Source organism: Taurulus bubalis, assembly GCF_910589615.1.
Source record: "Taurulus bubalis genome assembly, chromosome: 2".
Classification (NCBI taxonomy): domain Eukaryota; kingdom Metazoa; phylum Chordata; class Actinopteri; order Perciformes; family Cottidae; genus Taurulus; species Taurulus bubalis.
Genome location: NC_136590.1, coordinates 20,388,750 through 20,407,084, shown reverse-complemented (window position 1 = coordinate 20,407,084; position 18,335 = coordinate 20,388,750). Strand labels below are relative to the sequence as shown.

At 41.5% G+C, this 18,335-nt stretch overlaps 2 protein-coding genes across 2 annotated transcripts in view; both read left to right on the top strand.

The window, feature by feature from the left end:
* mtr (5-methyltetrahydrofolate-homocysteine methyltransferase) overlaps positions 1-7,236 on the top strand; it is a 28,071-nt gene extending 20,835 nt beyond the window's left edge. The window contains exons 29-33 of the mRNA XM_079237377.1: positions 53-252; positions 693-893; positions 993-1,185; positions 4,007-4,119; positions 5,160-7,236. Of these exons, the coding sequence (XP_079093503.1) occupies positions 53-252; positions 693-893; positions 993-1,185; positions 4,007-4,119; positions 5,160-5,249 (797 nt within the window). The 3' untranslated portion in view covers positions 5,250-7,236. The remainder of the gene's footprint in view (positions 1-52; positions 253-692; positions 894-992; positions 1,186-4,006; positions 4,120-5,159) is intronic.
* A 1,956-nt stretch (positions 7,237-9,192) lies between these two features.
* The window catches only part of ryr2a (ryanodine receptor 2a (cardiac)), a gene marked incomplete at both ends in the record, with an annotated part of 151,784 nt that continues 142,641 nt past the window's right edge, over positions 9,193-18,335 (top strand). Inside the window, one exon of the mRNA XM_079237783.1 lies at positions 9,193-9,240. Within this exon, the coding sequence (XP_079093909.1) occupies positions 9,193-9,240 (48 nt within the window). The remainder of the gene's footprint in view (positions 9,241-18,335) is intronic.

Here is an 18,335-nt window from a genome sequence, read left to right as displayed (position 1 = left end):
TCACAGGTGTGAAACCTTGCCTGACCCTTTGAGCAATATTGACTTCCTGCAGGTGCGGAGGCTCGCCGAGTCTTCGATGAAGCCCAGCAGCTGCTCAACGAGATGATTGACAGTGGGAGTCTGAAGGGGCATGGCCTGGTGGGGTTCTGGCGTGCCCAGAGTGATGGAGATGACATCCGCGTGTACGAAGGGGATGTCACAGTGCACAAAGACACTGAGCCAATCGGCACATTCCACGCTTTACGGCAACAAGTGAGGTTCATAGACGGCTGCAGTACATTTCATTGCATCGCTCCAAGTCCATGTGGGACCCGCCCCTTTAAAGTTTTTTTAACTGACTATTTTTATGGTTGTGGTTACTGTCAAAATGGAAAAAAGAAAGGATAGTAAACAGACACTGTTTTAACTCTTATGTTACATTGTGTAATTGTACACTCTCCATACTGAGAACCCCTCTTTTTGTTTAGCTGTGGACACATGTAGCATAAATAATGCATTTTGCTGGTTGACCAGCCAGGTGGTGCCTTGATTTTTGCCAGATGTAGTACTTTAGATTTGATTATATACATTTTTTTTATTCAGATTCTGCCCTTCATGATTGAGGCAGAAATGTGTGGCAATATATTTGCAAAGTAACAGTGACTCATTTCCTTGTGTGTGTGTGTGCGTGTCTGTGCGTGTGTGTGCTGCAGCTGGAGAAGGACAGCTCCAGTTCAGAGCCCTACCTGTGTATGTCTGACTTCGTCGCCCCTGTAGACAGCGGCGTGGCAGACTACATCGGCGTGTTTGCTGTGGGCGTGTTTGGAGCAGAGGAACTGAGTCAGCAGTTCCAGGCCCAGGGAGATGACTACAGCAGCATCATGGTCAAAGCCCTGGCTGACCGACTGGCCGAGGTACAGTAGGGACAGCTCTCGACCGCGGCACTGCTCTGTAACTGTTGCTGCCGCGGCGTTTTCTTTGGTCTCTGCTCCAACCTGCTGTCCGTCCTCCAGGCCTTTGCCGAGGAGCTCCACGCTCGCGTGCGTAAGGATCTGTGGGGCTACAGCACCGACGAGGCTCTGCAGGCCTCGGACCTCCACAGAATTCGATACCAGGGCATCAGACCTGCAGCCGGCTACCCCAGTCAGCCTGACCACACGGAGAAGACCGCCATGTGGAGCCTGGCCGGGATCCAGGAGAAGACCGGTGAGGGCATCAGGCATTTTACCATTACAACCGCAGCCGAAAGGCTCCCAGTGCTGTTGTATTGTTTGTCACATGAGATACGGGTCAAACGTTCTTTAAGTAGCCTTTGAACAGCAAAATCAAATTACATTGGTTTTCTCGACTCTGCACGCTAAATTCTGAGATCTATGATTGACAACCTTCACTGATAAAACAAGGCAGACTGTACACAGCTTGAGAGGCAAAACCCAGGCTAAAAAAAAAGTTCAAATAAACCAAGCACACACACACACACACACACACACACACACACACACACACACACACACACACACACACACACACACACACACACGAGATTCTGCTGCTGCTCTGTGGGTTGAACTGTATTTTTAGGTGGAACCGCGCTGTCACATGTCTTCATGGAGTCCTGAAATGGAAATGGATGGAAGTAGATGTTAAAGGAGGAGAAAAATGAATCGCTATTAATGTTAGAGAATATAATAACTAAACCATCAAGTCATAATTTGAAGACTGAATAAGCAAATAGAATCCTTCGTCGTGTTCTCTTTATAGGTTGTATTAACTTTGATATGATTAATTAAAGTAAATTAATATATAATCAATTTCTAATAGCTTTTTGAGAATTCATATATTAATGGACTGTTATTTGAGAACTTTAAGTCTATAATGTTTCTGCTGACACTCTTGGACTTAATGTTCACTTAAATGCATTATAGAATTGGCACTTAGTAGATACGATGTTTATCATGCGGCGGCTTGGATTTATTTGAGGGCGGCGCCCTGAGAGTCAAGTCGAATCATTCGTAGGTGACAACATGAAATTGTTCTTCTTGAGCCTCTGGCTCAAAGAGCGAGTGAGATGTATTGTATTGATAGATCTGCTTGTTTCATGGTGGTTATGTTCTAAAGCATAAATAAAAACACACCACACACTCTTCCCGCCCCCCACCCCACCAAAAAAAAATATTGTCCAGATAGAAAGTGAATGTTTACGTCTCCATGCAGGTTACTGCTGCACAGACTGATGACAAAACGCCAGATTGGTCTTTATGAGGTAGAACACTAATGCTAATTTTAAGGCCACATTATACACAATGAGGACGTTTTTTCTTTCTTTCTTTTTACATTAGCGAGGGATCGAATGTAAAAAGGGTGTCTCTTGGGGACGAACCCACTCGGTCTGGACGTAAATGTTAAATCTTTCAGATTTTATTTTTTTATTTTGGGATCCGGAAATCAATTTTCATTCAATGCCAATGGGGTTGAGTGAATCAAGTGTGCCATGTAAATCAACCTAGTTTGTTTGGCTAGTTATCTAAAAATGATGTGTTACAGCGCTATGCTGTCCATCTCATGCCGAGAATCACGGGTTTGGTTTTACAGTGTAAACCTGGTTTCCAGCTGCAGCAGGCAGCTGTTTTCCATGGACAACAGAGCTAAAAGGAGTATTGGACTTAGATTCATCAGGTGGACACAAACCCAAACCCAACGAATGCTTGTGTTGCTGCTGAATATGTAAATCGGCAACTGTTTGCTAACATATTCAACCCAACAAGTGGAGGAGGTACGTTCATGCGTTGAGAGCTTGTTCTGCACCCACGACCGGAAAAACTATTTGCAAAAAGAATGAATACCGCTTTAAAATGTTTGTTTTTTGTCTGCTTCAGCATACGCTCTGCTCTATGAATCAGAATCATCTCTGAGAACAATTCAGTACCCAAAAGGGAAAAATAAGTATTGTATGGAGTCTGTGTCTTAACCAGCTGGAATCACGCAGGATCGCTGTCTACATACATGGAAAACCTTTTTAACGTATGCACCTCAACCTAAATCATTTAATTGTAACTGTATATGTAAGCATTAACATCACCGCGTCAACCGTCATTTCCGGTCAACTGCAACAATGACTGACACAACAACACAACTTTGAACAGCAACCCACACTGGGATTCTAGCTAACGTCTACTTCTTATTTAATTTACAAACGAGGGCATTTCTTGTCTTGTTGAACGAACTACCAAACAAAGATCCTCCAGAGAAAAGTGCACTGCTAATGGCTAATTAGCTTACGGAATATTATACGTTGTAAACGATCCACCTCTAAAGGTCAACATCGGTCAGTTTGGACGATAAACGTTGAGGTCCTTATTCTTCAGCCCCACCACCAACATAACACTGTGTTCCCTCAGCTTATAAAGCACAGCTACCAGCAAAGGTGTGTTTGCTGTGTCGACTCAGCTGTCAATCAAACCAAAGGCCTTTTTTCACAGTTAATTTAAAACCTCTTTGACATGATTTTTGACCAACACCGTGGGAATTTCTTTTGCTTCATTTTCATTGAGGTACAGGCTTCTATTTTTAATAAATAATAATAAATGTATCTGTTTTCATTACAGATCAACTGCAGATGAATAACTTCTAGTGAAGAGATGAGAACGAAACAAGGGAGAGATAGATCTAACAACGGTCCTGAGAAAGATTTGAACCGGGGACATTGTGGTTCATGGTTGGCATCTTTACCTCAGGACCCTGATGGTATTCATATATCATGGAAATAAAGTGAACATTAGTTCATGTTTGGCTCAGCCATATGGACAACATGAAATATCACAATATTTTTTCCAGGTTAGGTCTGCGTTAATAGACACTAACATTAATTTTGTGTAAATTCAGTACCAAAAGAGACCATTGACGGCTTTATGCAAATGAGACTACAAAGGTCTCATACAAGTTGTCAGACGGAATAGAGAGAGAGTCATTTAGGCTGTGTGATTACGAAACACGCCAACCTTCCGCTTTTCTCATTTTGTGTGTGTAGGTATTTGCTTGACAGAGTCGCTGGCCATGATGCCTGCTGCCTCGGTGTCTGGACTTTACTTCTCCAACCCCAAGGCCTCGTACTTCGCTGTGGGAAAGATCACCAAAGAGCAGGTTTGTCTAAGCACATCTTGAAACTGATAATGAGATATCCTGCTAGTGCCGTAACTAGCTCCCAAATACTATACCATCACGTTGTGCACTCTAGATGTTGGTGTTTTGTGAGTCCGGAACTGGATTACAAATCTCTTCGTCTTTATTTAGAGAACTCTGGACAAGACTCACAGACCGATTTTTAAAAGGAATCAAATACATGCCTCAATGACGAGATTCTGATTTAAGTGTAACTTTAATATTGTACCAATACAATGACTAAAGTACTGTACATACAATGATTATATTATGATAGGATAACAACCTCACCTTACAAATGAATAGTAGTACTTCGGGTCTGAAAAGTGAAGTGCCTAAATCTTGCATTACCTCTACTGACTGTAGGTTGTATAGAAGTCTATGAGAAAATGCCTCTACTTCTCTCGATTTATTCCCTCAGTAAACATTGTGAACATGAGTTCATGTCTCAATCTCTAGTTTCAAGGCTTCTTCAATACAGCATGATGTTCATTTAGTAAATTATGGTAATTTAGAATCAAACAGACCATAAAGCAGGTTATGCTTTAAGGCGGGGCTTTGTCTGTGATTTCTGCTTTAGAACTTTCACCCTTTCACAGGGTATTTTCAGTTCATGAATGTTAAATGTCTTGTGTGTTTGGTTGGATTTAGCTCCACCCTTTTGTGTGACTTCTGGTTGCAAAAAACAAGATGGTGAAGGCCAAAATGCCGAACTCGAGGCATCTGAACCGAAGTCCACAAACTAGTGCGAACAGTTCGAGGTGTCCTATCGACAGTTTCACAGGCATCTGTTTTATAATAGTGGCCTTTGGGGGAAAAAATGCTTTTTGGACCACTTTAATACCAAGAGTTGCCACTGGAAAAAATTGGCAGAGACTAATCTCAAAAAAATAACAGAGGAAGGATTCAAACTAGGAATTCACTTGAAGTCCTAGCAAATACTTTGGAAGAGTATTTGTAACAGAGAGGATTTGTGACACAAAACCCAGCCCAACTTGTATTGTTTCTTCTGTTGTCTTCAGGTGGAGGACTACGCCGCGAGGAAAGGGATGTGTGTTGAGGAGGCGGAGAGGTGGCTGGCTCCCATCCTGGGCTACGACAGCGAGGCGTAGCGTGCGACCACTCAGCACCACAGCAGTAAAGTGGACCAACACAGAATCAGGTTGACAGTCCGACCAATCCACTGTAGCCCACACAGGTTCTTACCACCGCTGCTTACAAGTGGCAGTAAACTGTGTTTTACTTTCAGTCTTCTGTGCCAAAAGGTTATTACAAACCTACTACTTACTATGCACATGTGTTCTTTCAATCTTTCAACTTGTCACACATGCTTACATTGTGTGCAATGATGAAAGGATCTCCTAAATGTATACAATGTTTATTAACGGAGGGATTCTTTTAAGTCTACAAATAGAATGAAATGACCTGTTGGTGTTACATCACACTCACGTGTGTCTTCTTTAGCGGTTCTTCTTCGATTCAGCTAAATCGTCAGTCGCTATTATTTTTGCTCAATGTTGAGATCATTATTGTTTTAGCACTCTTCACTGTGTAAACATGCTTACTGATGCTCCGATATGCCGATTTATGAAACATTTTAAAGGGCACAGTACGTCAGTGTTTACAGGTTAAGTCATCTTTAAGAAACGGACAACATTTTAGAAACTGTGCTGATTTGCAAAATCTGCTGATTTGCTTTTCCTACAAGAGTAAAATGAAAAGACTGACATTGATCTCATGTTGTTGGCGCTTCAGTCTGGACGTGGTTAGCTATGCATAAAGATTGGAAATAGAGGGAAACAGCTAGCCTAGCTCAGCCAAAGTGGGAACAAAACCTACCTATGAACACTTCTCAAGCTAACAGTTTATCCATCTGCCTGGAGCCCAATCAGTGTGCACCTGTTCTGGTTTTGCCGTCTGTACAGTTGTATATTTGGTGGTACCGACGAGTTCCTTTGCACTCAACCAAATCCAATATGTATGAAAGCACATTAATTACACTACAACCATACATTATTTTATTGTTATTGTGTAAAGGTTTGAACAATTGTGTACTGTAGTACTACTACTACTACTACTACTACTACTGTAATAGTTAACAGATTTTCAGTGGTTTATTAATGTTGATTACTTTTTGATTAGTTTTAAAGTTTTTTTTTTTTGTAATGGTGCAATTTAAAATATGCTAATAACTTGATAAAGTTAAATATTCTATTTGTAATAATAATAAGACGAAGAATGATTTGATTAGCAAAATCATTTCCCCCTCCTTTCGATGCTGCTATTTCACGGACAATTGTCTTTCTACAGTATTATGTCCCATTTTGTAGCTCTTTTTCCACTTCACCTAAAGAGTTGCAGCCAGTATAACTGAAGTGGCTCAATCCACACGGCAGAGCTGACTAGCGTTCAAGAAAAAAAAAAACGTTCATGTTCAGTCCATTCTAAATTGAATTCATTAATGTGTCAAAGGCACAATCATTAAAAGTAATAAAGATTTTAGACTAATGAGTATTACTTAATTCTGTGGGTAATTGTATCAATCCTTATCGAGACAACACTCAATGAATCTCTCTCACCATCTTGTTTCACCCTGATACAGTATCCTGTGTAATTTCAACAACAGATTAGTTCAGTATTTGAATCCGAGGTTACACTGTTTTATTGGCTGTTAAGTTAATGTTTATTCATTTTGTAATTTCTGGGTGGATTGTAGAAGCGATGCAGGGATCTGTAAAGTGTGCCAAATTTATTGATAAATATGAATTATTTCTTTGTATGTTTTATCAAACAGGATGCAAGTTTTCTGTCAACATCCACACATTGTTTACATTTGACCAGGTATTGTAATTGTTTTGTGTATACTAAACAACCCATCTACTCTATTCAAATTGGGTTTCTGTTAGATGCTGGCCGCATTCATTTCACATGTCTTAAAAGCCCTGATGTGCTGCAGTGGTTGATCTCAATCTGTATGAAACTTTGTTTCTTATATTGAAAAAAGAGGTTGTGAATGAATAATAGTGGAACTGCAAACCCTGTAAAACATGAGCAATAGAATAATGTTTTTCTTTTTCAATAAATCATTTCAACACAGTTTCTGCTTGTCTCTCTCCAAGTTCATATGTCCAGTCCATTTTAAAGAAAAAAGATGTTGATATGACGTGATGTGGGGCATCAAACCGTTGTGTGATGTCTTCTGTGGCTCTGGAGGAGCTCTGTCAAGTCTGCAAAATTCTAAATTGGGTGCATTATGTTTGAAAGATGTGGGCATTTACCAGACCCAGTCTCCCCATAGTTTGCATGTTGAGGTGACCTTGAGCAAGACACTGAACCCCCAGTTGGTCCCCGGGCGCCTCACAGCAGCACACTGCTCCTTAATTACTAAGGATGGGTAAAATGCAGAGAACAAGTTCCCCAAGTATTGGTAAAGGATAACTTCTTCTTCAGATGGGAAGGGCATACAAACAGCTGTTGGTTGCATCATGGGAAGTGTAGGACACTGCATTTTTTTTTTTAGGTTGACCCATAACAACTAAAGCATAGTTACCTTGTACCATTTTATGGTTCTTGTCAGTCCCCCACCTTTATGGAAATGAAAACTGAATTGTTAGAGAACATGTTTTTAATAGTAAAAAAAAGAAGTATAAAGTGAAGTATTTCTTGAATAGAAGTTATGCGATGCTATTTAATTTTTCTATGAATATTTAGTTCAAATTTAGTAATTGAGAATTATTAGTATCATTCTACTGAATATAAATAACAAAATACTACATTTGTATTACACTTTGGCTGCTTTTTATTTCACATGTTGACTACCACTGTAATGATTAAATGATTTTGTTTTTGACGCCCACTTTTAAACTCAATCAAACTCAGAGGTCATGTCGTAGTATTTGACCTTCTGTATCAAAGACCACAGATGACGGAGTTGGAAGCATCCAGTGAGTTGTGTGCTCATATTGTCTAAAGGTTAGTTTCCTGCACTAAATAAATGTATCCATGTGTATATATAACTGCCCACTAAATATTGTATGTATTCTACCCACTCACTAAGAGCACATGGATCTGGGAGTCCATCTGTTTTGGTTGCATTGGTGATCTTTGGTGGTTCATGACCTTCAGAGAGTAACAAGCTGTTGCATTCTGACGTACTTTTGTAGCCAAACTGTGTGCGTTCACATACGTCATTCGTATTGAGTACCTTTTAGACCTTTTATGTTGGGAAATAAATGCTATGTAAAATATATAACTTCTCTATTGATCAAGCAGTGAGGTAGCATCCATGTAAGCTATACATCCCCAGGCATTTCTGAAGCTCAGGCTCAGTGGAGCTTTGACACGTGTCGTCAACAAAAGCCCTTCGGTATGACCAACATGCCAGACCTCCGACTGATGACTCTGCTGCAGTAAGACAGACATGCAAAGCAAGTTTGTGTTTATTTGATGGAAAGGCCACGGCCATTGACATAGTGTGCTACAGTGTAGTACACTGGTGGTACATTGGTGCAAGGCAGGTGGACGTTGCTATTCTATCAAAGTTCATGATTGTACTATAGAAGTTATAATTTATATTATATTATTAATTGTCATTTATATTTGGCTTAAACACATTTATATAGTATTATATATTTTGTCTTGATAAATATTGTACTTATGTATTATAAAAATCGTATTTCATATTATATATATATATATATATATATATATATATATATATATATATATATATATATATATATATATATATATATATATATACTAGCTTCCATACCTAACCGGCCGAAAGAGAGCAAGTGAGTGAGAGAGAGCGAGCGAGGAAGAGAGATGGAGAGAGCTGGCAAACTGCTCGCGCACACACTCACACGCGCTCACACCTGTGCGGCTCCTCCCTCGGTGAGCGCGCGCCAGCCAATGAGAGGCGGCTTCCACTGCGCGTTGGCTTTTGCCGTCTCAAAACACGCATACACCGCCACGCGCGCGCACACCCCAGCCAGCCCGTAGTCCACACGCAGATACAGCCACGAGCGTCTCCGTGTGTGTGAAAAGCTAACCATGGCCGAGGGAGGAGAAGGCGAGGATGAAATCCAGTTCCTGCGAACTGTAAGTCGTTACAATGTTGCACCGAGGGGCCGGCGCGGTGCTCGCTGTCACTGCGTCTTTCTGCTCGGCTGTGTGCGTGCGTGCGTGCGTGCGTGTGCGTGTGTGTGTGTGTGTGTGTGTGTGTGTGTGTGTGTGTGTGTGTGCGTGTGTGGTTTGGGCAGTGAGTTTACCGCATTAAGGATGACAGCTCCTCGAGGTACTAGTGATTGGTCAGTGAGTCCGCATCATGCTGACAGAGGACTTCAGGCGTTAGGAGTGGTGTGAAAAACACTGGAATGACTGACGGTGAGAAATACACCGCAGGACAAGCGAGATGGAGGAAAATGTGTTTTTGTGTTGTTGTTGTTGTCGCTGTCCTTATTGCCTCCGAGAGGAGTTGAGCAGCGTGCGGGCTGTGTGTTGGTGGATGCGGGCGCAGTGCGGTGCAGACTGGCAGCGTGAAGTCTGCTGCTGCTGCATCTGCTTCACTTCTCTTCAATTAGCTTCTACGCGGAGGAAATGCCACAGCACCCTGCGTCTATGCGCGCGCGCGCCTGTGTGCATATGTCATGTTTCTCTTATAATGAAGTAAAAGCGTATATTGGATGTGGGAGAAACATGTATTCACTGCACCTGAGTATTTTTTCTTCTTCTTTTTTTCTATTTGTTTTCTTTATTTTCCAAAAATAAAATAATACATCTTTATGGATGTAAGGTAACCTATCATTTTGAAATGAAAGCCTAATCAGTAGCCTTTTCTTCCTGTCAGGGCTGAGATGGTTCCATTGTTGTCAGTGCAGTTTCTATCGTCAGTATCATGACAAATAAACGAAGGTTGCTGCAATGCTTTTCAGATGCTTGATCCTTTTAAAACTAATTCCATTGGAAGGACATGTTGGAATGAGGGGCGCCCCACAGGGGTGCTTTAATAAACCTCCGGACTGCATTTTAAAGCTGCCCCTTCTCACGTTCATATTGGGTCAAATAACTGTGGAGTGACGAACCCACAGATAATCATCACCCACTCTGCAGTGCCTCTCCGCTCCACAGAGATTTTTTTAGCGTCTTTCAGGTCATTGTTTTTGTTCAGTCTCACTGCTCTCATCAACCTGGTGACTGCCAATGGCTGGCTGGGGTTTTTAGTGAGAAGGCTCCATTGAAGCCACTGTATACAACCCGCCCAGTGGCAGCATATGTTAGACTTACTGGCTAACAAAGACTGAACATTGTACTTGCATTCATCAAGTGGACACAAGCACAACTCCTGATGAACGATAATGTTTAGATTATTTGTTAATACTCATGCGGAAATATGTCAAATGTGTGCCAGTTGTCGTTCCCTCCCCCTAAAATTAAAAGATCTGATTAATGCAGCTTTCAGTTAGGCTATGTATTGGCAAGCACTGCACAATACATTACGTATCGCGATACTCATGTCACGATACAATATATTACGATATGATAACTCAGCGGACAAATTGCATCAAAACTACTTCAGAAGGTATTTGTATTGCACACAGTCACTCAGCAGAGAACACACTGAATTGAAATGCATTTGCCATTCAAATTAAATGAAAATAAAGTCCATATTTTATTCTCAGTGCGTCACTGAACCATTTTTGACTAACATGCTTTTTCCACAACTTCATTTGAAGATAAAATACATACTGTATTCTTTTCTTATTGTGTCACTGACGACGCTTAATTTACATGTAGACGTCATACATCATAGGAAATAAAGTGCATTATACTGCTACATCCATCACATGTCAGCAGGAAGGAGCCGGGATCCCATCTACATGCACTCTACAGTATACGACCGCTTTCTTGTAAATCACCATGTTGTGATATTGGCTGGATTATGTGACCGCCTGGGAGGTCACTGGCCTTAGCTTAGAAAGCAATAGGTGGAGGGGGAGGCTGGTTGACCCACACAGGGATTTATTTTCAATGTATAGTTACGAATATATTGAGCCGCTATGTTTACATTTTTTTTCGCAACAGTAAGTGAGTATAGCCCTACTATCCATCTGCCTCCACACAGCTCTCAACATGGTGACGGCTGAGGTAGCCGCTGAAGCCAACAGTACAGATGTCAACAACAGTGCTGCTGAGAGAGATAAGTGTCCTAACCTGTATTACCACGGTACAGAGCAGAGGCCATTAGCAGAGGCCTTTTGTGGGGTAGTGGCTAGCTAACTATTTGCCCTCACATATGTCTTCACATCGCACATAGTTGTTTGCCGCTATATTAATAAGGTTGCACCAATCCGCTTATTTCAGTTACTGATACCGATATGATACCTGGGCTCTGGGTATGATGGGTTGATACCGAGTGCCAATCTGAAGCCACTGCATGTGTGAGGCAACATCAGGCCGGACTAAAACACTGCTTTCTTAAGTTTGTAAAACTAAAACACATAAATGTAGTTGTATTGAATTTTTATTTAAGTCTGTATCAGATCGTTATCCAAAATCGGTATTGGTGCATCTCTATCTTAAATGCTCTGAATTTAGCACATTTAAAAAATAACGCCCTGATTGGGTCCAGATGTGTACATTTTCTGCCCTTCTAGGATAGTAAACTGAATATTGTTGTGGATATATAGTTTAGTTCCCTCTGGGCATGTCTGACTGGGAGAGGTGTACCCAGAAGAGACTGAAGGGTTTATGTCTAGCCTTGGAGCTCCTTGGCTTCCCCCCTAGTTAATGTGGCATTGGAGGATGTTTAGTCTGCTGCCTTAAGGATCCAGACTCAGATAAACAAAAGATCATGGAGATATTTGGAGAAAAATATCCAGTTTTTATCCATGACTTTGAGGTGAGGAGAGAATACTGTAGTAGTGCTTTGTGGTTACTGCTCAACAGGCGACCTGTCATCATTTCAGTATGTTGTAGCCTCATGTTGTAGTACACATATAACATTAATAATAAATGCATTAGTTCTGTAGAGATGCAGTAATGACTCGTCGGCCAGTGGATCGAACGTGATGCTGAATGGTCTGGGCTCTAACAGCCAGTTAACACCGATTACCCTCACTGACATTTTGGGGTCACGTTAAGAAAGTAATCATTAGACCCAGCAATGATTATGTGTTTCGGTCCCAGGCGGTACAAAAACATTCAATAGTGCATGAAATTGAGTTAAATAGATATGCCTTCACAATCAATAACTCCAAATTGGGTGATATTGATGTCCACCTGGGGTTAGTAATTATTAACTATTTACAGTGATCTAAATCTGCAATAACACACCGGATGAGCTGTATATGTTTTAGTAGCTATAGAGAAATTAAAATGACAAATGAAGCAGTATATTCTAATATCAAGCCACCTCTTAAATATATTTTTCAGTTGCATTTAATGATTGTATTATATCCTATTATATAATAATATATAAGTTGTTGACAGTATTTTTTATATGTTAGTTCATCTTCATTTTGTGTTGTAAAATAGTAAACGCTGGACATAGCCAAAGGTCTGATAAGATATAAATTTTTTTTTTGTCAGACATTTTACAACGATTGTCTTTTCATATCAGTCAATATCAACATTTATCACAATCATACTGTATATAAGAAGTAGTCATCGTGACGTCGCCCATTGGTTTGTCGATTTCGTCGTCACCATCTTGGAATACAACTGTTGCCATGTTTGTTTGTTCTTTTGCAACCGATGAACAGAACTTACCATATTTGGAAAGCAGTTTCCGGCTCTGGGAGCGGCAGTGACCTGTCAATCACAGTAAGCCCGCCCTAAAGCATGCTCTGCTTTATGGTCTGTTTGATTCTAAATGGACCATCATTTACTAAATGAACATCATGCTGTATTGAAGACTTGAAACTAGAGATTGAGACATAAACTCATGTTTACAATGTTTACTGAGGGAATAAATCAAGAGAGAAGTAGAGTCATTTTTATCTTCTATACAACCAGACTTCTTTTAACAACCAGAGGAATCTGCAAGTTTTTTACACACTTCCACATCGGCTTCACTCTGCAGAACCAGAGGTTGCCGCCTGATCACAATATGACTAATTCCCTTTATGTTGAGCTTTAAGTCTCTTGTAGCCTAAAGTCACCCAGTAAAATATTCAGAACCCGAAGCAGAACAAAGCAGATAGTAGTGATGGTAAGGTGCCACTGTAATAGAGGAGCAGCGCTCAGAGGACGGGAAGAATGTGAGGGCCACTTCTCAGGCAGCGAAGCCAGGGAAAGGCAGCGGAGCACTGCGCTTCATTTAATACTTCATTAGGCGCAAGTGACTTACGTTCAGACGTGCACTGCGTCTTCATCAGAGTCAAATGGTATTGGCAGAGACGTAGCAACTCTCATTCCACAAGACGGCACAATGCAGTGTGGCGGCGCAGAGGAAAACTATTATTAAGATTATCCTCATCACTGAATCACACAAAGCAAACTCATTCATCAGTGTCACATGGTAATGACGTGCAAGGCCAGGGGTACCGGCGTTACTAGGACAATCACTTTTAGAAGGTACCTGTTTCAGATGTTTCAGTCTTTCCCTGTCATTTGGTGCATAAGGGAGTTTGGAGTTGGAAAAAGTCCAGAGTCCGTTTGTGTTCCAATGTTCCCTGGTCGTGGGATTGAGTTGTTTTGATGCTGGCTCCATGTCATTGGCTCTGCCATTGATCTATATGCTGTAGTTGTGGAACTATAGCTTCAATGCTGTCTTCTCCATCCACTTGAAAATGCCTCATGATTGGTCTGTCAATATCAGTCTGACTGCACATTAACTCCTCTAAAGTCCCCACCTCTGCTGCTCTGGTACATTGCTGAACTTGCTGTCGCTGTTGATCATATCATACATGTCCACTCAAATATGAATGCACTGTAGGTTTACTGCAACATTGTCTTAGTCTATATATATCGTTGATATTTTTAGATTTGAATAAAGTACTGGCTCTTTAGTGATAATGGGATAACAGTATCTTGATGATCAGTATTTCATATGGTACATGAGAAACCCATGCAGCCTATTTTTTCTAATTAGCCCAAGCGCGTCCCTAGTGGCTTTACCAATAACTGTCAGTCTCCTGCCAATAACGTTGAACTCTGCGGCGTCCACGTTTTGTCCCGAGACAAACGTGTGTTTTTATATTCAAAATTGCTGTGTCTCTTATAGCAATGTACGTTTATTTCCAGGCTTTTGGTTTCCCTCTTCTCTCCTCCTATTCCATCTCTACCCCCCCTCCCCTTCCCCCTCTGATCCTTCAGCACTCCCTGCTAAGTGCACTTTGAATGCAGATCAATACATGGTTACTGGTGCCTGCTGATGTCTCAGCACAAAGCAAACAGCATGGCCGCCGCCGTGTGTCTGTGTTCATTTAATCTGTGTGACAGAGAAATGTCTGTGTCTGTAGACTGTAGCGATGGACCGAGCAGAGCATTCCAACAGGAGAGCCACTGCAGGGCATTAACACATCAAATAACGTTGAATGATCAGCTGACTTTTAACATTTTAGCGGATTAATTCAACTTGATTTCACCACATGAATCAAAACCAAAAGTTAAAACAAGTTATTTGTGATTGCCTGAAACAAGCTATTCTGATCTGATGCTCATCAGGGCTTAGTGGCCTGCAAAACGATTAAAAACACGACTACAAAAAATATTAGTTTGTGATCAGTCACCACCATGGTTACGGTTTGGTTAGGTTTAGACACACACACTATATAGTTGGAGTAAGATGGTGGTGTGGTTTGAATAAACACAGACTCATTTAGGGAACAGTTGTGGTTCGGACTAGAAGAATAACTAGTAGTTGTGGTTGGGAACCTGGAAGCGAACTGTGGTCTCCCATGTTAGTGTCACATGCTTGGTCGACCAATCCGTCCACCCAGACCTCCTCTCTGCAAAGCTTTCAGACGAGACACTGCTGGCAAAAACATCCAAACACTTCCATTTACTACTTTGTCTCTTTGCGCCTAAATTCACCAATAAATTAGCATTAGACAGTGCCTAATTTGCATATTTTAACATGACGTTTCAAAAAACGTGTAATAACGGAATTTTTTAACATATATGCTTCCTGGTGATATCTATAGTTAATGTATTTGTACACTATTCACCTGGACCAGCCAATAGTAATTTTTAACAAACATATTCATATAACCTTGATACATGGATATTTGACATGTGGGGGTGAGGATCAGCTCAGAGAGTTCGCAGCAACGCAGAGCTTGTTTTTGTTAGAAAGACACGTACAGTACCCATTCTGCCACTTCAGCACTGTCCTAAATTCATCAAGGAAGCTGACCGGCCTGTGGAGCAAAAACAAGTTTTTATTAACGTACACTTCTGACCCAGTAAAGGAATAGTTTGAAATCAGCTGTTGCTTAAAGAATTGAGCCGAGCGAGATAAAAGTAGTACATGCTGAGGAAAGGAGAACGTGAAACATGGAAAATAGAGCGGATACTCCGGCTGAGTATCGATCCATTTAACTCTGCTCGTATTACCAGTTAGTGTGTCGGGGGAGTATGGTATGAACTGTGGTTTGCCTCTCCATACTGTGATACAAAGAAAGGAATTTGTCAGAAATAAAACTCTGCAGGTTCATGTCTAAAACTCTGTGTTTTTGGATCATGTGTCTTTTATTCAGTTTTGTAATCTTTTGTAGTAGATAGAAACAGAAAACAGTAAATAGAAACAATATACTGTGCAGTACATAAAAACCGTATCCCTACGTGACAAAGACATGACACGTTTTTTTTCTTTTTCTGAAGGTGCACTGGGATAGATATTTTAAAAAAGTTCTGTTTTTCAAATCCCAACACGTGCTCACAAGCCTGATTTTCAATCAGCTTTTTGCATACAAACACATCTGACTGTTGGCGAGACCAAGCGACAACCTCCGGTTTTGCTGGGTGAAGCCAATCTTAAAATGTGCATTATCTCTACTGGCCATCAGGGGGCGACTCCTCCGGTTGTGCAGAAGTTTATGAGAAAATGACTCTACTTTAAACATTGTAAACATGAGTTTATGGTCTCAATCTCTAGTTTTAAGTCTTCTTCAATACAGCATGATGTTCATTTAGTAAATTATGGTCATTTAGAGTCAAAGAGACCATCAAGCAGAGTATGCTTTTGGGCGAGGCTTACTGCAGGGCTTACTGTGATTGACAGGTAACGACCTCCCTCTACCAGAGACGTAAACAGTGTTTCTACGTCACTCCTCCGCATTCCAAATATGGTAACTTCTGATCATTGACTTCAAAACAAATAACATGGCGACGGCCGTAGTAATCCAAGATGGCGACAGCGAAATCGCCGAACTCGTCAAAGTCAAAAACCACATCAAAACCACAGTCCACAAACCAATGGGTGACATAACGATGACTACTAGAACAAAATAAACATCCAGTGGCATTGGCTTCACATGTAAAACATCAGGGTTTTATTTTTGAAATTGGTGTTTTACCCAATTTGTTCCGCACTTTAATTCCCCCAGTTAGAAAAAGAGCAGGGGTTATATTCGGCTTTTTGAACAAAGCAGCCGTGTTTACTGAAAGTTCCTTTAAATGAAAACAGAACAATGTACAGAGACTCTGTGCAGAAGTGGTCCTGTGTGGAGCAGGGCTGGGTGATGGGGGGTGGAAAAAGCAATAGTCCTCCATCAGCTGTCAGTGCAGCTCATGCACGCAAAGAAACTGATGAGCCCGTTTTCTCTCTATGAAAGTTGAATGAGTTCCCTCCTAATTTCATAGGAGCCACACAAGTCCCTTACCATCTTTCAGCCACAACACTCAACCACACAGTGTGTGATCAGGCCTGACAGGGCGCAGTGCACCAGCCTTTTGGCTTTAAGGTGGATCATACCATATGAGGAGACTCAACTCAATTTCCTCCAATTGACTTGAGTACGGTAGCCGACAAGGACGAATGACCTAAAACAGCTCAAAACGTCTCGACTAGAAGAAATGTGCTGCAGCTTCCGAAGCAATGGCAATAAAAAAAACAGAGAGGAAAATCCCCCAAAAATAGAACAACGAAAACAAATGCATGAAGAACAAATATGCTCTAAATACAGAAAGAGGCCAACTCAAAAACACACAAACCTAGAAAAACAAATGCAACCGAAAAAGAGTGCATATCCGGTCCACATAACGGAAGGCCTGCAGGGGAAGCGCTGAGTGGAACAGCTTGATCTTCAACCGGAGAGAGACTAGATGAGAGGTGTGCTTGATCTTGAAGCGGAAGAAAAGTGGAGTAAAGTCCAGGCCGCAACATCCGGTTTTGCCGAGTGAAACCAATGCGGAAGTCTTAATAATTGCATTATCTTTACTGACCAGCAGGGGCTCAACTCCTCCGGTTGCAAAAAGAAGTCCAATTTTATGGAAGTCTATAAAGTCTAGTAAATTATGCTACAGTTTAGAGTCAAATAGGCCATGAAGCAAAGTATGCTTTAGTGCGGGCTTACTTTCTCCTCCGCATTCCAAATATTGTCACCCTTCGATCATTGGCTTGCAAGTGTAAAAAATATGTTCAAGATCCTGGGAGGTGGTGGGGAATGAGGTCCGGAATCCAAAAGTGTTTATATTTATTTATTTACTTAATATATTGTTCATAATTAATATTTTACATAGATGTGCAAGTTCAAATGTGACAAACTAAGCTTAAAAAACACTACAATTCCCTCTCTTTATACTACCTGAAACCCTTCGCTCCTCTTCAGCATCTCCAATTTTAGCCTCTCCTGACAGTCTGGCACGCTCACACTTCACCATCGTCCCCCTCCGATCTCTGTCGACTCGTTCATCTGACTCCATGTTCCTTGCTCCCATCTTCTCGAGCTCCAGCAGTCTCCATCTCCAGTTATCTCGAAAAAAGATCAGAACAACAGTGTAACGACTTTGCGTTACCCCGTGAGGTCTGGGCAGCACACACGACAACACACTCGGGATGGGTTAAGAACACGCTTTATTGACGGACTCGGGTACGCTCTCGGCCTCGCCCCTGAGCGCACCTGCCTGCTGGTTTCGGGTCCTGTCGCGCCGTCGCCTCGGCTCACTGCTCTCCAGTCAGCTGCGTCGCACCCCTCCTCCTTCGCTACTGCTGGTTTTTAAACCGGGAGAGACACAGACACCAATTGCAC